Source organism: Bacillus rossius, chromosome 18 (genome assembly GCF_032445375.1).
Source record: "Bacillus rossius redtenbacheri isolate Brsri chromosome 18, Brsri_v3, whole genome shotgun sequence".
Classification (NCBI taxonomy): domain Eukaryota; kingdom Metazoa; phylum Arthropoda; class Insecta; order Phasmatodea; family Bacillidae; genus Bacillus; species Bacillus rossius.
The window spans coordinates 29,193,468-29,216,021 of record NC_086345.1 but is presented as its reverse complement, the minus strand read 5'-3'; the positions used below and the strand labels follow the sequence as shown (position 1 = coordinate 29,216,021).

At 41.1% G+C, this 22,554-nt stretch overlaps 2 protein-coding genes across 2 annotated transcripts in view; one reads left to right on the top strand and one right to left on the bottom strand.

The window, feature by feature from the left end:
- LOC134541217 (nuclear protein localization protein 4 homolog) overlaps positions 1-22,554 on the bottom strand; it is a 53,750-nt gene that overhangs the window by 4,457 nt on the left and 26,739 nt on the right. Inside the window, 4 exon segments of the mRNA XM_063384464.1 lie at positions 1,969-2,125; positions 4,596-4,734; positions 5,307-5,326; positions 5,328-5,459. Coding sequence (XP_063240534.1) covers positions 1,969-2,125; positions 4,596-4,734; positions 5,307-5,326; positions 5,328-5,459 — 448 coding nt within the window.
- Positions 7,226-22,406, top strand: LOC134541219 (uncharacterized). Its single transcript, XM_063384470.1, has 4 exons — positions 7,226-7,742; positions 16,712-17,038; positions 17,530-17,685; positions 18,767-22,406. The coding sequence occupies exons 2-4, from the start codon at positions 16,712-16,714 to the stop codon at positions 19,964-19,966; spliced, it is 1,683 nt and encodes a 560-aa protein (XP_063240540.1). The 5' UTR covers positions 7,226-7,742; the 3' UTR covers positions 19,967-22,406.

Below are 22,554 nucleotides of genomic sequence, written 5' to 3'. Positions count from 1 at the left end.
AAACACACAACATCATGAACTATTTTTTAGACACAGTCGTGACAGGACTAGAAAACACAACATCATGAACTATTTTTTTTAGACACAGTCGCAACAGGACTAGAAAACACAACATCATGAACTATTTTTTTTAGACACATACACAACAGGACTAGAAAACACAACATCATGAACTATTTTTTTAGACACAGTCGCAACAGGACTAGAAAACACAACAACATCATCAACTATTTTTTAGACACAGTCGCAACAGGACTAGAAAACACAACAACAACATGTACTATTTTTTTTTTAGACACAGTCGCAACAGGACTAGAAAACACAACACCACGAACTATTTTTTTAGACACAGTCGTAATAGGACTAGAAAACACAACATCATGAACTATTTTTTAGACAAAATAGAAACAGGACTAGAAAACACAACAACACCAACTATTTTTTAGACACAATCGCAACAGGACTAGAAAACACAACAACACCATAAACTATTTTTTAGACAAAAGTCGCCACAGGACTAGAAAACCGGGAGACCTGGGAAAAGTCAGGGAATTCCAGGGAAATGCCAGCGAAATTAGATATTATCAAAGGTCAAATATGAATTTATGTTTAATATTACATTTAGTTTCAAGAATTTAAAAAAGGATATCTACACAAATCTGTAATAAAATTTCCCTGACTTTTCCGTTTCCAAAATTTAAAATTTTGCAGACTTAAAATATATATATTTTTTTGCAATATTATAAAATAAATAAATAAAACCCAGCCTCCATGGTCCCAAAAGCTGACTCAGATCTCTCTTCACTTCCTTCATTTAGTTTTACATTCCACTCTTTATATTTATCCAAATGAATTGGGGGGACGAGGGAAAAAGAAAAAGAAACCACACATAATAAGAACACTATAATACACTGATTGTTTTACAAAAATTAAATATGATTTATAATTCATTAATTGAGTTTGTATTTTCTTTAGTCTTTCAAAGCACAAATCCAAGGAACTCAATATTAATGATATTTTCAACTCAAAAATACTATCACTGGTTAATTTCCACGAACCATCCAGAATTGCAAATAAATTCCCCGAATTTCACTGACATATTTTTAACTCGTCTGATTTACCCAGTCTTTCCAGATAAGGATACTAGTTTGTGACACTGTTTCTGAAGGTTAACTTCTTCATTGAGGGGGCTGCAATTTCCGAGCGTTACAAAAATTCAGACAGGAGGAGAGCGCGTCAGCGGAGACGCCACTGCAACGCATGCACTAGCAGTCGAATCGGAAGACGGCGGGGAGGGGGGAATAGGTATGCAGCGTAGTGTACTACATGCTAATTGTGACAGCTAGAAGAGGAGACGGCAGGGGAAAGGCAGAAATGACGCAGCAGCGATGCTCCGGAATTCTCGTAACGCTGCTTGTGTTTGTCTACACAGTTATTTTTTAATTTGAGATCATACCCGCATCCTTACTATTCTCCATTATTACCTCTTGTTCAATAAAAAAATACTAATAATTTATCTCCTTCTATACCTAATAAGCACGAAGTCTCTCTTCCGCCACGCAAACATTTCGACGTGACAACGTCTTACAAATCGACTAACGCCGGCTTGCACGTACAAAAAAAAAATCATGACTCATTGTACACGTTCCGCTAAAGCCGAGCGTGCAAGAACCGGCCGACCACCGTGCGAGGAAAATCTTCTATAATATCAAACAGGTTAAGTCGGGCTTTTTTTTAACTGATTGTTCTTGATTATATTTAAACAAATTACTTAAATTAAATTTTCCAAAAACTGTAAATTAAAAAAGTATGCAATTTTTCAACAATGTTTTGTTATGACGTTATCACGTAAAGTTATCGTCCGTAAACCGACTTCACAGACAAAACCCCCTTTTTTATTTTTTACTGATGTTTAAAATGTGTCCGTGCTGGCGAGGTGGAGAGGTCGCGATGGAGCGGGGCACTCACCGGGGCCGCGCTGCAGGGGCGGGGTGAGCGCCGGCACGGGCGCCGTGCTGGCCGAGATGAGCTGCTGCACGGTGCCCCAGTGCTCCGACTGGGACCAGTCCAGGGCCGCCTCCGCGTTCCTGGTGCGCACCGCCTCCAGCACGGGCCCCAAGTAGTCCTGCGGCACGGCGCGTTCATCACCTGCGTGCACTAATGCAAAATGTGTGCCGTGTCCTGAAGGAGGAGCGAGGCCTGAACTGTGGTCCTCAGTGGCTGCCTGTTGAGCACTATTCACTGTTGTTGTCTTCCCACACGAGCCCCTCATTTACCTCTCTATAAATAACTGACTTCTGTAAATACCCTAAACCTTTTAACTTCTCTCTAGTAGGTATGGTGCCAACAGATTGTCATCACGTACAATAAATACTGCCTTGTTTTTCCTTCTTAAATACTCAAACTTAATGTTATGAAAGAACCTATGCAAGGTGGTACGAAAGAAATCTGGCACGGAGCCCCATGTAGTCCTGCGGCACGGCGCACGCACGTCCCCAACAGTCGCACACACAACACCTCGCTATTCTCAGGCCCGTTTCCTTCTCAGAACACACTCCCGTGTCGTCGGGTTTCATTCCTTACCAACTCCGTTCATTAAAAATCACAGCACATTACTGAACAAATATGATACTTAAATGTTCCACGAATATAATTCATCCGAAACTAATATAACGATTTGTAATAAGCATGCCTAATTTTCCGGGACAAATGAAATAAATCTTAAGTATTTCCGCGTTTTGGAAAATGTTCTAAGGTTGTAATGCAAAAAAGTTAGTAATTAATATAAGGTGAATGATTAAAAAAAAGTAACCTTTTTTCCCAGTGTTTTTATTATACTTTGATATTTAGAAGATAATGTATTTTTCATTAGAGTTCAGCTTTGGTGAAAATGCTGATTAGTTTCATGATTTTTAATGCATTTCGGTGCTTTGTGGTGTATTAAATTGAATTTTGGTGTTATTTTGGTTTTATTGCAATTCACCAAATATTCTTGTTCCTAGTGATTTAAATTGTATAGGATAGTTTGTAAAGGATAGATTGTTTGTTTTTAATACTCAGTAGTCCAGTGTGTTAAGAGTTAAATGCTAAGTGCTAGTTGGATCATTAATTTGTTTTAACCAAAAGATTTGGATTGTGATTTTGTTGTGAATGCTTTTACTAATTCAAAACTTAACATGAAATTATAAAGTAGTTAATTTCAAACTAAAATTATTTCATTTTGCAACTGACACTTAAGATCACGATTGACAGTTTATAGAATCATGTAATATATATTTTTTATTTTTACTCATATGGAGTACCTTTGGTTGTGACTTATCACCATACATATACTTGTATACAAATAAAGTCTGGCGTCTTAAGGGTTTATATTTAAAATACTGGTATCAAAGTGAACCAAAAGAGATTTAAACTTAAACCAGACACGTAAAACTGAGTTCATTAGAGATCAAAGATTAATTTTGTTTCCTATCCACTTTACCCATACAATTTAGTACAAACTTAATACTAAATAACTTGCAGTCACGAATTTAATATCGTAAAAAGACTACAATTTTTGTGAATGCCGGTTGATTTCATCACTTCAGTTGTATTTCGACGCTATATGGTGCGGTGACATAGTTTTGGAGTTATAGTAAAGTGCTGTCCGTAGCCCCTGCTGACATGGCCGAGTGCACACAATGTACCTTCATGGGCATCATCTCCATGCACGCCATGTACCTTCATGGGCATGATCTCCATGCACACCATGTACCTTCGTGGGCATGATCTCCATGCACGCCATGTACCTTCATGGGCATGATCTCCATGCACACCATGTACCTTCGTGGGCATGATCTCCATGCACGCCATGTACCTTCATGGGCATCATCTCCATGCACGCCATGTACCTTCATGGGCATGATCTCCATGCACACCATGTACCTTCGTGGGCATGATCTCCATGCACGCCATGTACCTTCATGGGCATGATCTCCATGCACGCCATGTACCTTCATGGGCATCATCTCCATGCACGCCATGTACCTTCATGGGCATGATATCCATGCACACCATGTACCTTCGTGGGCATGATCTCCATGCACGCCATGTACCTTCATGGGCATGATCTCCATGCACGCCATGTACCTTCATGGGCATGATCTCCATACACACGATGTACCTTCATGGGCATGATCTCCATGCACCTTCATGGGCATGATCTCCATGCACACAATGTACCTTCATGGGCATGAACTCCATGCACATCATGTACCTTCATGGGCATGATATCCATGCACACAATGTACCTTCATGGGCATGACCTCCATGCACACGATGTACCTTCATGGGCATGATCTCCATGCACACGATGTACCTTCATGGGCATGATCTCCATTCACACCATGTACCTTCATGGGCATGATCTCCATTCACACCATGTACCTTCATTGGCATGATCTCCATGCACACGATGTACCTTCATGGGCATGATCTCCATTCACACCATGTACCTTCATGGGCATGATCTCCATGCACACAATGTACCTTCATGGGCATGATATTCATGCACACCATGTACCTTCATGGGCATGATCTCCATGCACGCCACGTACCTTCATGGGCATGATCTCCATGCACGCTATGTAGAGCAGCAGGTGGAAGTCAGAGATGGCGTCGAGGAAGCGGTCACTCGGGAACTGCTGCATGTAGCTGCCCAGCGCGCCGAAGTCCTGGATGTGTCCGTCCACCAGCCTGCACACACACACACACAGACACTCACTCTGCCACCGTCAGTGGCGGATCCAAGGGGGGGGGGGGGGGGGCCTCCAGGGGCAAGTGCCCCCCCCCCCCCCCCCCCCGAAAAACCAGTTGTCTGCTACATTAATATTGCCGACTAAAATGATTGTTTCTAAAACCAATAAAATATTTTAATATGATTAATGAATTTCTTGTCGAATCACAAAATCTGGTGGTTGGATGTTACGTGTAGTGTGAGTAGGTTAAATACAAATTAAGGAATTTTAAGACATTTTTTTCTCTGGTTCTTCTGAAATCCTAGAGTGCCCCCCCTCCGAGGTGAACCTCTGGATGCACCCCTGGCCACAGCTCCACCTTCAAGTCTGCGTCACATGATAAATTAACTGGATTAACTGAATGTAGTCACGTAAACTATGCAAGATGTGTGAATAATTTGATATTTTATTTTAAAATTGATTTAAAAAATAAAAAGCCCCCCACCAGGATCGGCGGAAGCCTGATCTGATGGGCATCTGGAAGCCCGCTGTTGTCGCGACGGCTGGCACCGCGGTGGCGCTCACACTCACCGGTTCTCGACGGGGAAGGGGGGTGACGGCGTCGTCTGCGTGGAAGGTGTGCAGCGGCGTGAGCGGCGTCGAGACCGGCACGTCCACCAGCAGGTACTCGACGGGGAGCGGGCGCGCCAGGCGCGGCACCTCGTTGCCGTAGCCGTCCTTCTCCTGGGGACACGGCGGGCGGCAACGCTACAGCACTGCACTTCCCCCTTTCCCAAGGTCTCCCGCAGAGGTGCGATGCATTTGGTCGCAAGCTAGACATGCTGAGGTTACTTGGACACGCAGGGCCGGCGCGTCCATACAGGCGAACTAGGCAACCACCCAGTGCGCCAAGTAGCTGGGGGCGGCGCAGCACGACACATATCAGCTCATATAATATGTTTAACGATTATTGAATTTTTTTTTTTTTTAAAGTTTTGAATGTTTATATTGATATAAGTAATTATTTTAAGTCCATGGTGACATGTTCATGATTTGAAATTAGTAAAAAAGTAAAAAAAGTAAAAAAAAAAAAAAAGTAAAAAAAAAAAGCCTGCTTAGATTTGATTGTTGACCAAATCTTAGGCTTACGTGATGTATTTTGAGGCAAGGAAAATTTTTTTGGGGTGTCCAGCCAGAGGGGGGGGGGGGGGGGCGGGGGGGGGGGGGGGGCATTAAGGTTTTTGCCTAGGGCGCCAATTTACCTTGCACCGGCCCTGTGGACACGCCCCTCTGCGACCGAGAGACAGCGACACCCAGCTAGGAGAGAGGTACGCCAATCAGGGAGGTAATGCCGATTAACAAGAATAAAAAAAAATTCTCTCACAAAAAAATTAGCCAATTGAAAAGCACAAAAGAGTCGAGAACACGCAGAACATTTGATTCAACCCCAACGTCAGATGACTCCGCTAAATTTCTGGGCCAACACAGCAGCAAACAGACGAACCCAAAGATCCAGATTATCTGTTAAATTATAAGCCCCTGGGTCCTTAGTGTCTCTTGATGGCCCTCAGAAAAAAAAATTACAATTTAATTAAATTGTTTATGTAGCCCATGATATGGGTGATTTCCATAGTAATTATTATAACTACTTTATGAAGTACTAAAATTTACATTATTTTGAAAATAATCTATCCATACCATTATTATGTGGGCTACACACTGCAAAACAATTATATTTTAACAATTGTACTTTATATTGTGCTTAAAAGGTTATGTGTTTTTCCCATTAACTTGTATTTTTAAAACACCAACAATATAGCATGTGAGATCATTTACTTGTTTTATATCAAAGTGTTTTCGACTCAATTGGGGATTCACGGTTCAAATTAAACAAAGACAAAATAAGGTTGCAGTTACATTTACTTTTAGAGTACTTAAAAAAAAAAAAATAAAGTATTCTTTACACAGTACTTGGAGAACTACTTCCTTTATCGCGGGATAACAATAGTCTGTCCATCCGCCCGACAATCACGTGACCTGCAGCCAATCAGATGCCACAAAATATTTAACCCGTCCATTAGTCAAAAGTTCAGTAACTTCATTATTCTTTTGACAAACGGACGGATTAAATTATAACCTCTAAATGTCTTCAAGGATTTTGCGTGGCAAATCTTATTATATTTGAAAATTTATTAAGTTTGTTTAATTATTAGAATGATTCCATAATTAGTTTTTAACTTAGTTATGAACACATACTGAAAGCTTTTTTTTTTACTAAAAAAAAAAAAAAAAAAAACATCGTCCGATTTACAGAAGTATAATTACGCACGGTACATGTTTAAATATCTGAACATGTTTGAATAAATATTAGAGTGGAAAAAAAATATATAGAGTTTAAAGAGTTTTAGTGTATAAGTTTACATGATCGTAAAAATAATATAATTAAACAAGAGAAATTTTCTCCCAAAATTTAAGTTTCCGCAACAGTTGGTAGTGTTGTAATGGAATAATGTTACGACGGCCGAGCTGACGTGTGAAGCCGACGTGTGAAAGGGCGGACGTGCTGTGTGGTGATTGCGAGGCGTGTGCCGGGGTGTGCAGTAGTGTGCCGGCCACAGACACGGCCCACGGCCCACGCGAGCGACGCCACTTGGTTCGAACCGGCGCGGGAACGAGAGCAAGATGGCGGCGGCTGCAGGGGACAGATGGCGCTGCAGCGCTAGTCGGGCCTAGTAGCAACAGCGGCCGCCATGCCAGGTGCCAAGTGGTTCACCAGTGCGAACATGATGTGGCACAACGTCGCGAGCTAGATTATTTTAGTGGCCGGCGCGGCGGCAAACCGTTTCGTGATGTAATTTTATTCGCGTCGCTCTTCTCGTTCGTCGGAAAACGCCGTTATTATATTTTTAAGGCACGATACGGACTCGTGCATCGCAACCGTCGAAAAAAAAATCTCCGTTCGCTGGAAACGTTTAACGTGTATTTTTTCCCCCCCGAGACTGTATTCGCCGAGGAAACGATAAGACGGTACGAACACCACATTTGTGGTCATCCCAAACATGCTATGCTGTTCTGTTTGTTGTTGTGAGCTATGTCAACACAGATGTGTCAGTGTCAAGATATTTGCGTGCGTTTGCACACTTCAATATGTGCGATTACAACCTGGCAGATATGTCACCTAGGGCACGCATTGTCTTGCACTACGCGTGCTGTGTTTACCAACCACACTTGTCATTTGCATTTAAAATCACGTTGGATGGACATTCTGTTAACAAACCACTGTCACATATTAGATGTGTGCCGTGGTAGGTATGTATCTAACAATATCCCACGCTTATCTGCAACCGAGAAACTTCATTTCATCTCGCAAGTGGGTAGAAGATAACTGCACAAAGCCCCCACGCCTTAACGAATTTCAAGATTTACGTTACTTAGGGTCGTTCTATCTTCTTAACTCACTTATTTATGAATGCTTATGGTCAGCATAACCCTACCACACGACGTCATATTATGGCTTATGCTTTTCTGCTTAAAATCGAACACAGCTTTTTCACTTGTACAAAATTGGGATAGGTTATTTCTGATAATAATTTTTAATATGAACAAGTGCGAAATGTTGACAGCCAATGAAATTACTAAGTATTTTATAACATTTACCCTGACATTTATACATCACCAAATGCCTAGTGACTGACTTAAAAAGGTTATGTTCATTGCATTGAAGTATTGGCACAAGATATTAAATTAATTTATTCAATAATAAGTTTTTAGAATAAATATTTTCTTCAATTTTTCACATGATACTGCAGGTTTAGTTTGTAAACATAATTAAATTACACTACAAAGCTCACAGATCACATAACATGTTAAGATAGACACTGTCACTGCAGTTAACATTCCCAAAAAAAATCTATTTCTTGTAGGTATTTTTACAGCTTACCAAAGCAATTTAATTTTGACATACTGGGTTTGGAAACCATCTTTGTAACCACCTAGAACTGTTGCGAAGAGTTAATAGTTGGAATAAAGCATGCATTTCCCTCGCCAAGCCGTTATCGAACTAAAGGGGCCTGTCGAGTCGAGTGTATTTGTCAGTGAGGCAGGATGATAAAGTGAAACTCGCAGGTGCTTCTAGCATAGCGTAGCCTTCAAATGCAAGGCTGTGCACTTACCGTTGTGTATAGGACTGCTGTGACCTTAACATTACGGGGCAGAGAAATGAAGATAAAGGTGTAGTCTAATGCAGTCTTGAGTGCAAACAAGAATCTGTACTGGGAGTTTTGTGCCTAAAAATTATTCTAAAAACACAATATATTAGCCATTTTAACCCTTCTAAAAGTAAAATTTAAAACTTTACGGAAACCGAATCACTCATCCGCCCTCAGCACATCCCTAAATGCTCTGATGTCTTAAACAGTTTGGAAATCACGTGGGTTCTTCGAAGCTCTGCACACCGTATATGTGCCTGGGCAGGTGGCACCAGTGTTTGTTTGTAAATGATCTCGAGATAAGGCGATTCAAAATCAATCTGTCTAACAATTTCTGAAACCAAATTCATAATATCAAATTGAAAGTGCTAAATGGTTGATAAAAATTTGATATACAAAAGCTATGTTTAGTAAAAGATTAAAAATGTGGTTGGGGGGGGGGGGGGGGGGTTGTTACACATTGTTAGACCTACGGACGCTTTTGAGTGGCTTAACCAAATACACTAGAGACTAATACTGGACACCTCTATGCTAACAATACAGGCGAGTGTGAAGAGGGAAGTTGAAATTGTATAAAGCACAAAGCAAGCAGTGTATGTATATTTGTTTCATTTCGTAAAAAAAAAAAAATAGTGCGTGGAGTCCCTCCGCGCGGAAGAAGTGAAACTTCACTGTTTACTTCGCTGCATAGCAAGAATACCATGGGCATGTGCTTGGGATCTACCGACTCACTCTCTTTCTCTCTCCAACTTTCTACCTTTTTGTATCTTTCTTTCTCTCTCCCTCTTGCGTTGGAATATTGGACGCTACTCGTTGCTAACGCTCGCGCTGGCCTGTAACAGGTATGCTACGCACATGCGTTCGAGTGCCACGCATTCACTCTCGCTCTGTCTCTTTCTATTCCCCCTCCCCAGGAGCGTTGAACGTTTAACGCAACAGTGCTTTCATGGTAGCGTTAAGCATTTAACGCAACCTTGTTGGAAGTCGCATTAGAAGTTTCACTTCAAAAATTATACCATTCAAAAAGCCAATATTTTTAACAGTGTTTAACATAAATACAAAATAAGGGACAAACCTCAAGACTGCAGTTAAGGGTCAAACTAACACCCGCACCGCTCTCTTATGTTGGGCATTGGCAATTTAATGTTGTTTTTGTTTTAATGACTGTTCCAATATGTAAGCATTGCGTATTGTTTTTTGATGCAAATGCAATATGCTCCACACTCACTGCTATTGGGTACTACAGTCAGGCAATATTCGTGAGTAAGCCAGGGTATCCACGTTCTGGATATGCAAAGAAAATCAGGGGTATTCAGGGAAGTTGTAATATTTGTCAGGGAAAGTCAGGGAATATACTCTTCAAGTCCTGGAAGCCATGGAAATTCCCCAGGGACAATGATTTGAGGATCAAATACCATGTTCCAGTCTGCCATCACACAGACTGCAAATGGCATATGCAAGGTTCTGTTTTATTTTTTTTTGTTATGTAATTCTAGGATTAGATATAGGGATAATTGAGGCTGGAAAATAAGTAAATTATATAAAAATAATAGCCAGGGTAATTTCATTACAGATTTGTGTGGTCACCCAGTTAAACTATGTACAAAAATGAAAGTACTAACTGGTGTTTTACCTCTGGAAACATAAAACTCGCTAAAAAAAACCATTATTTTTTTTGAAGAGAAACCATCTAACACCTCTTGACTGTGCATTAAAATAATTCTCGGTTGAGGACAATAAACATGCACCTGAAACCTTTGTGCCAAGCTAAAAGGTAGAAGCATGCAAACTTCATAATGTTTTTATTCTGAAAAAATTGTTATTTTGGTTATGTACCAGAATGTACTTAGAATCCTTAAAATAATGAATAAAAGGATTTAAAAAAAAAGCAGCTCCTGTTTTGACAGTTTTCTTCTGTGGGCTTACTTTTACTCAATATTCCCTAGTTTTTGTTCGACTCGAATCTCGATTTCTAAAGTCCCTGTCCTGTCTGTTCTTGGCTGTGGCATCTCTCAAAAATTATTACAGTGCTGTAAAACCTAAGAGAAAATAATTGCAATTAAACACGTTATGGGTAACAACTTCGGGAAATTCATGTCGTAAAAGTGAAATTTTGACAATAAAATGGGTAAATCTAGGATGATTCCATTGGGCAGTTATCTCGGCCCCTTGAGACCTGGATGTGATCCCTACAGCTCACCCCCGATTTATTAGCTCAATGACAGCTAAGTGCCAGTAGAAAATTACGTAGAAAAGCACCAAAACTGCAGGTAAAGGCTTACAATTACAAAAAAACAACAGGCTTAAATTACACAATTTCAATAAAAAAAAAGTACTTAAATCACACAATTACAAGAAGCAACAGACAAAGTCCACATTGCAACACCACAGAATACAAATTTGAATTAGAAATAACGGGAAATATTATTAAATGGTACCAAGTAAAAAATATAAATTTTATTAAAAAAATGTCCATTAGTTAAATTTATTAGCATTTATAATCTCATGTGTTAAGCACCTGCTTCCATTCTACTCACTATTGCAAGCATTCATTTACATTTTCAGGATAAACTATCCTAATCCTGGATCGTCAACAAAGAAATTTATAGAAACAATCGTAAGAAACTATTTTGTTCTTCATATGCTTTTCTGTCAAAGTATGGTTGTTCCTTATGTAAAAATGTTGGCGAAAATCTTATACAGGTACAAAAGACATACGCAAACTTTCCACATGGAAACATGAAATCGTGTACGAACTGAACGCCAGGAAATTCATAGACTTTTAAGCTGGAAAGTTTTTATTCTGTTAATTTATTTTCCAGGGAAAGGGTTCTAACAATGAGTATTTTTATCTCATGTGCAACGGATTATTTTAAAAATTTAATTTCATGCAATATATATTTTACTTAAAAAAAAACTCTTAATAGTGTAACAATTTTTCACGTTAAATATTAAAGGGCGATTATTTTCTGCTGTCTGTCTCTGATTTCAAGACTTTTTGAAATGGCTTGCAGTTCTGTAAGGCATGCTCAGTACTTTATAAATAACAATGCAGATAGTCGCCCCTACACGCTATCGTCTATTGGGTCAGGCAAGGTGATCTGGGTTCCGAATTTTTACGCAAGAGAGGAATGTGTGGACAATGTTGTTCTCAACTGGTACTCCTGTTGGGGAATTAACTTTAAAACCTGGAAGTCACGGAAATCCCTCAGTGATAGTAATCTGAAAGGTAAATGCTCCGGTACGCCATCACCAGATGGTGTTTTATTGCGTAGCCACACACACTGTAAAGTGACGTATGCAAGGTTTTGCCTGAACTAACACAGCTGTAAAGATAGCGGAAGCTGGATTGTCTTTATTTATGTAATTAATTTTTCCAGAAAATTTCAAACTAAATAAATTATTGAGAAAATTATTTTTTAGGAAAATGTGTAATTTTAGTCATGGAAAAGTGAGGGAAAGGTAAAAGTTTTGTATCGTGTATCCAAGACCATCCCTTGATCCTAATGGCATGATTTTGTGGTACATGGATGCTTGCTGTTTTAATTTAGTACATCGAGAGAAGTCCAGAATCAAACAAAAATTGTGCTGTAACAATGAATTACGATTGTATCAAATAAAAATCTGGAAATGAATTTAGTTTACTTACTAACATTGTTTGTTTTGTAATATTTTTGATATGTCCAGGATCTTTCGACGTAGGCTACTAAATTAAAACAGCAAGCATCATTTACCGCAGGATCAATCATACAGGATCAAGGGAAAATCTTTGATACGTGATACGAAACAATTAGCGAGGAAAATATTCCTATAGATGTGTGTGGCCACCATTATTCTATTCATGCTTCATTCTCACCTCATCACCCTCTACCATCTTTAATAACCTGGATGTTTAATAGACTTTAAGCATTCTATAGTTTGTTCATTCATGCATTCATTGATTAAACGTTAGGCATTTAATGGGGCAAGCCGCAATACCCATCCGTAGCCCAAACTACCAATTAATAACACATCAGGGTTATTGCACACACAGAAATTTTAAAAGGTGTCTTAAACAACCTGAAGAACTCAAGAAATTGGCAAAATTTTAGTTACCAAACTGGATAATAAATTTTTTTTTTAAATACAAGTGTGATTTTTTACTGTCTGTAAAACCAGTCTGCACTTTAATCACAAATTAGTATCTAGTTGAAAACCCATTCCATAATAATTAATTAAACGTAAGAACAAGAATTAATGAGTCAATCGTGTATTGATATAATGATTTGAGCACGATCAAATGTCAATAGTCTGTTCACCTGGTCTCCTGATCTATACTAAACTAAACATAAAAGCAATAACATAAACAGACACATCAAACATATAATTACTTATTAATAAACACCATAAATTGTAGACAGAACTTAAAACTAAACACGATGAACATGATACAAAAATTTATAAAATCATTAAATGTATATAAACTTAGTACTAGGATTAAAAAAAAAGCAATAAAGTGTGAAAGAATATATTTTTTTAAAAAATACAAGAATTAATTCATTAATTCCTTATAAATAATAGATATTTGTATTAAAAAGGATAAGCTAAATGATAGCCAATTAATTAAGGAAAATTATCCAACTTATTATCATTAGAAATAAGTCTGTACAGAATAAAGTCACACAACTTTGCACATCAACTTACATGTTCATTTTCGGCAGTATGTACTTAACATGCAAGCATGACTTCCATACACATGTCTACTGGAAAAATTTAATGAAAGTTTGAGAAAAGTACTAACCTGAATGCAAATTTTTACTGTGAAGTAGAACTAAATAATAATGTTCCAAAAATGTATTTCCTTTCATTTTTCTCTCCTAAGAATGAAATATACTTGTAGACTGCATATAGTGCAGAAAATTTCTGTAATTCCAGAAATGCTAATTTTTATACTCTCTAGATAAATTAACACTTTACTGGACTAGCAGGGTTCGTATGCCTCCTTAATGACCTTAAAAAGTCCTTAAATTTAATTAAAAATCCTTAAAAACTCATTAATAAAGACTGATAGCTTGTAAGTAATGGATAAATGAGGGTGTTTGAAAGTTTTATTGTTTCCGACTTGACAGCAAACAACGATTTGTGCATGTTGCAGTACAATTGGCAAATTTCGAGACACAAGACTAGATTTTATGTGTAAAAAAGTTCTGAATTCATTTAACGTATTTTGTATCTCACCTTTAAACCAAAAAGGTTTTTTTTTTTGCTGTCTTGATTTGAACTCCTAACGTAATTGTAAGGAGAGATCAAATTAAATGTTAGGACTATAAATATCAGATAGACATTATGCTTGGGATGGATGTGAGTTGGAGATAATTCGGGACAATAGGGTCCACCTGTAAGACTTTTTTCTGTGCAGTGACTATAAAATTTTTTATTTTCTTGAGATATTTTGTGATATTACAAACAGTTTTCTGCCTCTTGATAGTGGCGAAGGTGATAGAAGTAAATGGGTTCTTGAAAACTCCTTAATTTCTGATTGCACAAGGGGGTACGAACCAAGGCTACAGACAAGTAAATGTAAAATTTCAAATCATCCTCCCAAAATAATTTTTTATATCAAGAACGTTCAACATAAATACTATTAATAATTTTTTTCTGACTTTTGATGCCCACATTAAAACAATTGTTATGGTTTATCTACATTTTTAGACATGAGCTTTGGTAACACAAATTATAATGTTACAAAATATCGGTTGCATACTAAGCATACGGAAACAGCAAAAGACCAAATTAACATAACAGTTGACTACTATCACCTGCTATCATTTGGGGACCTCAGTACAATTTGTTTTTGACGCATTGACCCTACATGCAGTTAAATTTTTATGGCTATGGAAAAATACTGTGTGACCATAGCACTGAAATCTAGCTGGTATCTATAGAAATGAAAATAAAAAAATCAATATAAGTTTTTTTTAAAAGTAAAACATATGTATATCTCTCAGCAGTGCTGATATTCGTTCTCTCAGTCAGCAACTGAGGATTTCAAATATGTATAACCAAAACTTTGTAAATAATATACTTATTTTTATGTAGCTATAAGTTTGTGCAAATGTAAAAAAGCAAAAAAAAATAACAATGGGAATTTGTAGAAGGGGAAGAACTATGTTAGTTACTGAAAGAACATGTTTTTGCATCATTAAAATTCCTAATCATTTTAACTTTTAATTAACACACACTATTTGCAAGTTTTCTGAGACACTTTTCATTATAATTAAATTAACATCTATATTCTGAAATGGGATTCACACTAAATTGAAAATATTTGAACAATCAAAATATTATTTCGAGGATCAACTACACATACGTAAAACTACAATGCATGCCAATAAAATTGGGATTTTTACGTATTCTTAGTACACCAAAACCAAATTGCTGGATTATATAACACAACGCACTTACACACACACTCTCACACACACTCTTTCACAAAAAAACCTGCAATCCCATTACAGCCGGTTGTAAATTTCAAATTTGAACCAAAAAATTAATTTGGGGGAAGAAAAAAAAATTGCAGGCTTATACGCAGATTCTTTTACAAGCTTATTTTACATATAATTGTTAACAAATTTTAAAATTACTGAAACTAAACGACCAGTTTCCGAGCATGTTTGGTGGGCAGTAAACTACACTACACCAGTTTGGGAAATCACAAGTGAAGTCCCTGCCATGTGCAATGGCTATGGACCTCCCCCCCCTCCCCCCTAGCCTCTGTAAAGTGCTGGTGTGTGCAGAGACTGTCGAATGTGACCAGCAATTGCGATGATTTGATTCTAAAAAAGCCACATTCAATAAACACAGTTTTCAAAGGACACGACCTACAAGAAACATAATTTTGCGCTGTTGAAACGAATTCTCGTAGCAAGTGAAGATAATTATTTAAGCCGGCATGAAGCAAAAGCTATCCCTACCAACTTTTATTTCAGGAGAGTGGCAGCATGTCCGCCTCACGTCCGAGATGTGGGGGCGATCCAATCACACCGGGACTGGGGAGGGTGGTCTGGCTCATAACGAAGGTTTCCCGACCCTGCTCCAGACAAACGCTTGTGCCGTTCCTTCCCCGCTGCCCGCCCCTTCACGGTGGACTACCCACTTGTCGAGAAAACCACAGTCTGTACTTTAGGAACCAGGCCCACAACACAAGACCTGCCTCTGAATCCATCCACGGTCTTCAAAAGCATACTCAATTCTTTTTTTAAGAGGATAGAAGACAACACAAGTTTTAAACTTGACGATCTGTAGACTAACGACTTGAGGGGGTAGTTCGCTAGATTATTTTGTTTCTAATATTTCATGTTTTTGCACATGATTTTAACTAAGTTAATGATATAACCATTTTTAATTGTTCATAACAGTTTTTTTTTTATGAACTTAAACGGCAAATTTTTATTTCAAGTCCTAGCAGGTACTGAAAGCACGGAATCATGTGCTATACGGTTCTTCTTCCTCTGTCCCTCCACCACTCTTCTCCTCTCTCCAGTACTCCTTTGGGTATCTGCTCTTCCCATCTCATTCCCGGTCTTCCTTGGCGCCTCCTTCCGTCATTTTCCCGGGCAGCCTCTTTGGACAGTGACCGTGCCATCTCAATGATTTCATTCCCGGTCTTCCTTGGCGCCTCCTTCCGTCATTTTCCCGGGCAGCCTCTCTGGACCATGACCGTGCTATCTCAATGATTTCGTTCCCGAACCCGAGGACGGGCACGGACGGGGCCGGCGCGGTGTGGCAGGGACGTGTGCGTGTCCCCAGATGATGGAGCCCGGCATGCTGTCGCCCGAGGTGGAGGAGCTGACGCTGTGCAACTTCTGCAAGCAGAAGTTCAACGACAGCGACATGTGCCCCAAGTACCTCAGCTGCAAGCACTACTTCTGCCTCAAGTGCATCCAGACGGCGCTGATGAAGGGGCGCGAGCTGTACTGCGTGCACTGCTGGAAGCGCACGGAGCTCGGGGAGCAGGGCGCGGACGTGCTGCAGACGCACCAGCCCGTGCTGGCCCTGGCCAAGAGCCTGGGCCAGCTCAAGATGGCCGCGGCGGGCGGCGGGGGAGGCAGCAAGCCCCCGGACAAGGAGCGCAAGGTGGGTCCCGAGGGCCACCTAGCGTGCGTCCTCTTCTTGGGCACAGTTTCTCCTGGCATTGGAGAAGCATCATTCGGCTTGCATTGCGGCCGTAACGGTTGATGTGAGCGTGGGTGAACGCATTTTGGATCGGTAATGTCATTCCCAATTTTAATGAATATGATGGACCCACATGTCACGCTGCCAAGGCTACCATCCTCCAAGGTCAACGTTGGACAGCTAGAGGTGGTTTGCTGTCATGATAATTTAACAATCATTCGCTGTTTATCTTTTGGAGCTTTTCCATTAAACGGTTATCTTGTGTCTTACGATAAAAAAAGGTTCCGTTAAGACACCACGCCGGAAGAGGTTCAAACACATTTTGCTGTAGTGTGCTTACGTAACTTGAGAGGTTGAAGTGTCAGATGAGTGAGGACATGCTTGTAGCGCCACGCTGGGTCCGTGAGACGTACGTATTGACGCGCCCGCGTGGTGTTGGTGTTGGCCGGCAGGTGCTGCAGAGCGAGAACTGCCACACGCACGGCATGCCGCTGGCGCTGTGGTGCCACAGCTGCTGCGTCGCCATATGCCGCGTGTGCGGCGGCCAGGAGCACCCGGGACACCAGATCAAGTCCCAGGCAGACGCCAAGGAGCAGCTCGTCAACGAGGTCAGTGTCAAAGTGTTTGTGTCCGTGCTGACACGAGGGCCATGCTTCGACGTTGATGCCCGTGTAGACACAAGCACTCCAGGTCACGTGTGTTTGTGTCTGTGCTGACACGAGGGCCATGCTTCGACGTTGATGCCCGTGTAGACACGAGCACTCCAGGTCACGTGTGTTTGTGTCTGTGCTGACACAAGGGCTATACTTCGACGTTGTTGCCCGTATAGACACAAACAGTCCAGGTCAAAGTGTAACGTGCGATAACTTTGCGTATCAGCGTGTAAAATATGTTCATGTCAGTGTGGACAGAAAGGCTATACTTAGACGTCAGTGTCCGTGTCGACACGAGGGGATATACTTTTCATCATTGTTGTCCATGTAGGCATGTATGCTACAGGTCAAAGTGTAATGTGCGATAACTTTGCGTATCAGCGTGTAAAATATGTTCATGTCAGTGTGGACAGAAAGGTTATACTTTGACGTCAGTGTCCGTGTCGACACGAGGGGATATTCTTCAACATTGATGTCCGTGTAGACATGAACACCCCAGGTCAAAGTGTAACGTGCGATAACTTTTCGTATCAGTGTGTAACTTTTTTTTTGTCGGTGTGGTCGTGAACACTCGTCGTGTGACTTATGTCCATGTTGGCGTGGACACGAAACGCTCCATTTCTGCTAATAATGCGTGTCTGTGGTAGTGTAGATATTAACGCATCAAAATTGAAACTTCTGGATTAAGTGTGACTGTTATTACAGCCAGGAGTGAAGAGAAGGTAGAAGGGAGGGGTTTCATAGGTCATAATACTCCACCCGTTCTTGCACTTGTAATAAAATAGATAAATTTTACTTACTAACCAGCCAGATTACAAAAAATGTTTTTATGTGCTATATGAAACGCGTAAAATGTACTATCAGTTTCAGAGAGCGATTTACTAAAAATGTTAAGCTATTGAGAACATGTCATCCGCCTTTTCTGGGGGAATTCTTGTGTATGCCATTGATCACAGTGGGACGAAATGCCCCAGGTGAAGTGCTGACGTGTGTGTGTGTGTGTGTGATTGTTGGTGATGGGAGTGTGTGCTCGCAGGTCCAGATGGAGCTGGTCGCCATGGGCAAGATGCTGACGGAGATACAGCGCCTCGCCATGCAGCAGCGAGACTTCCTCTTCAAGGTGGTGGAGGCGTGCGTGACGCTGAAGACGCGCGTGGAGACGGACCTGCAGAACGGCTGGAACCACATCCCCGAGGTGACGGAGGCCCACGAGACGCTGGGCAAGGCGCGCAGCGGGCTGGGCGGCATCGACTCGGCCGGCGACGCGCAGATGCTGTGCGCGTCGCTGTCCGCCGAGAAGCAGAGGCTCCAGGGCAAGTACCAGGAGATGTACCTGCAGTGCCAGCTGGACGACCTGATCGGCAACTCGGGGGTGGTGTTCGACTTCCCGCTGCTGAAGCAGGCGCTGGCGACCATCCACTCGACGGAGCCCGGGATGCCCCAGGGCGCGGTGCAGCGCCCGCCCGTGCGCGTGGCCGCCGCCGCCGCCCAGAACCCCGTCCTCTTCCTCGCCAACTACTGCATGTCGCAGCTCTACTCGCAGCACGTCCTCACCAAGCAGCACCACTTGCAGCAAAACGGCACTGTCGAGTACCACCCGCTGCAGCACCAGCACCACCCCCCTCCCCCGCCGCAGCCCGCGGCCGGCAAGCCCCCGCCCGCCCCGTACGCCCAGGAGGCGCGCGTGCAGTCCCCGCCCCAGGCCGTGGAGTCCCTGGGCGTGCGCGTGCCCGCCCCCGGCTACCCCCTCTACTACTTCAACGTCGACGTGAGCGGCAGCCCGCACGGCCGCATCGTCATCGAGGTGCGGCCCGATGCGGCGCCGCGCATGGCCAAGAACTTCGGCATGCTGTGCGTCGGGGAGTACGGGCTGTGCTACAAGGGCTGCGCGGTGTTCCAGTGCTGGGAGGGCGAGTCGGTCATCACGGGAGACTTCGAGCACAACAACGGGCGCGGCGGCCGCTCCATCTACTCCGAGGGCTACTTCATGCCCGACGACACCAAGTTCCCGGCGGTGCGCGGCGCCGTGGGCATGCGCCGCACGCAGAAGCGCCACGACAACCTGGGCATGGTGGGCTCCCAGTTCCGCATCATCCTGCAGGAGATGCGGGGCTTCACGGGCATCTTCGGCCACGTGGTGGAGGGGCTGGAGCTGGTCGAGAAGATATCCAAGTACGGGGACCAGACGGGCAAGCCCACCAAGAGCATCGTCATCTCCAAGTGCGGCAAGCTGTAAACCCCTTCCCCCGACACGGCTTCCGGTGTCCATGTGTGTAACAAAATAGAAGTTATGGTTCACTTTGTCTTTAATCTGTAGTGTGTGTAAATAACGCGTGTTATAGCCACGCGTCTCGCTTGCACGTAAGTACAACTCTTTAAGGTTTAAACATATTCTTGTATCAAGAGATCGGAATGTTATTGTGTTAGAGAGCTTTGCTAACAACTTTGTATACTGTGCACCACTTCAAAAAAAAAATTTACTATCGGGTTATGTAATTTGTAACTTACGATGTCGCCACAGTTGATCTCAAAAGTACGGAAAGTAAAAATTACAAGGCCTAAGTGTAGACGTAAAATGGCTAACTAACATTATGTCTCGCATTCTTGTACACGTCGTCGGTGTGTTTAGAATTTTGCTATATCTTTCCCTCCAAAGCGAAATGTTTTCTTTTGACGGTTAATAATCGAAGCGTAAATGTATCTCGTATGTTTTTCATCCACGTGACCGGAACAGTAATCGTAAATTGCAACGTTAATTATGCACTTGCAATCTTGGTAGTCACTAATCGATGTGTATCAACGTTAAGCGAGTAGCGTAGTGTTTTGGGCACTCTTTTTGTCGTCCTCGCCTCATATTTGTTCGAAATGGTTGTCGTCGTCGGTAGGTTATTTTAGATGATGAGATGTCTCGTGGATTTATAATTATAAAACGTTTCAGATGTGTAATTGTACTTTCACTATAAATTGTCGTGTATCGCTGGAGTAACTTTTCTAGACGTCGACCTACAGCTAGTAGTTGCTGATCATCTTGTGAGTAAAGAACTTTTATTTGATATTTATATTTGAAGTGCATCCGAGAAGTAATTTTGTGCACCAAGCGTGCGTTGTGTTTCTTCACATTTTCTATTTAGATTTTAGAGGGCATATTGATAAATGATTAGTTTTGTGGTTTTTAGTGGAAGTTCTGTGGTTTTTTTTATCATCATTTTCTTTTTGTGTTGCAAGTCTTGTATTTAATTTGGAGTATTCCTCTGACCAACTAAGTATATCAACACTCGTCTTGTATTTGATGTAAACGTGTTGTGTGTGTTTCACATGGAAAATTGTGGAATGAAGTGTGTGTGTTTGCTAGACAAGGTGTTCTATTAGCAGGTGTTGTGACATGTTTTTGTAGAATGCAGCAGGATGAGGTAACCCCAAAACTTTCACACCTGCAATATTTCTTTTTTACTTTTTTTTTTGTGTGTCATGATTATTGTCATCATATTTGGTTTCCAATTTGTGCTTAGCTTGCTTGCTGAAGAACAGGCAACCTGCAATGCCAGTGTAAATATTTTACTTAAATGATCATGTGTGGAGTTTAAAAAACATGTTCCAATGACATTAGCTATCAGTTTGAAAAAGAAAAAAAACAAGCAGTTATCTGCCCAGTTTTTTTTATTTTCCCCAAGCTTTTAAGTGAGAATCAGTAACCGAGATGTGGTTGGTCCGTGTTCCCGGGTGCGTTTAAAGCTTTCCGTCATGAGCACGCGCGTGCGGAGAACACAAGAAATGGCTGCACACTTGTGATTACTGACTAATTGGCAACGTTGTCAATCTCACACCGTCAGCAGATTGACGTGCGTGAAGCTCTCCGTGAATTTTTTGTTTCTTTTGTTCCCCCTCGAGAAAGCAAGTCGGGTAATCACAACGCTTCGTGAAGCGCTGCGCGTCTTTCCTCGTAACCGATAGCGCGATGCAGTATCTTGGTTCGCTGTTCCCCCGGACTTCAGGTTGCTTCTCTGCAGGAGTTAACGAACTCTGGTCAGTCAAATCCGTCGGAAAACCATCCTTGTTTGTGCCTTATAATCTTAGCTGCAAATGCTTCCCTAGTTTTACGAACTCGGTGTTGCGTATAACTCAATGTGTAGTTCATAGTAAACTTAAAATCTTAATGATTATTTTATGAAGAAAAACAAAAAAAAAAAAAGCCTCGTTGAAAACATCATAAAAAAAATAAAAATAAATTTGAATACTTGACGAAATTAAATAAAAAAAAGTTGAATTTTCTTGCTGCTAGTACTTAAAAAAGTATAGGAAGTCTCTATATAGTCAGTTCATCTGTGTTTCTGTGTGGGCATTAGCGTAGTGTGCTATATATATATACGATGTCGTATTATTTTTACCATGCTAGGGACACATTCCACTGTCGCTATGAATAAACGGAAATAATTTCAAACCTGCGCGAAAGGCAGCGGTGAAGCCCCGACAGTCGCTGGCAGCGTCTTTGCCGATAGCCGTAAAAAAAAAAAAAATTGTTTCTTTGTGTGTAAATTATTTTACGAAGGTTACGAACCACGAATTGGAATACCTTTGCGATGATATTGTTGCACTGAGGAAGTGCCTTAAGAAAAATTTGTGATAAATTGTGTAGCACATTTGATGGAAAAAAAATATAATGCTACTGGGGAAAAATATTTTCGAGTTTTTATTTCATTTTTACCTTCAGTCCCTTACCCCTTGTTCCTTGGATTACATATCCAACCTGAATGATGTTTCTTATTTGCATATGCAATTATAAAAATTAATGACTACTACAGCAGTATAACATGTTATTTTAAAACA

Coding starts and splice junctions, on each gene's coding strand:
- LOC134541219 (XM_063384470.1), top strand. CDS start 16,712: ATGATGGAGCCCGGCATGCTGTCGCCCGAGGTGGAGGAGCTGACGCTG. Junction 17,039..17,529: donor CCCCGGACAAGGAGCGCAAG/GTGGGTCCCGAG, acceptor GTTGGCCGGCAG/GTGCTGCAGAGCGAGAACTG. Junction 17,686..18,766: donor AGGAGCAGCTCGTCAACGAG/GTCAGTGTCAAA, acceptor GTGTGCTCGCAG/GTCCAGATGGAGCTGGTCGC.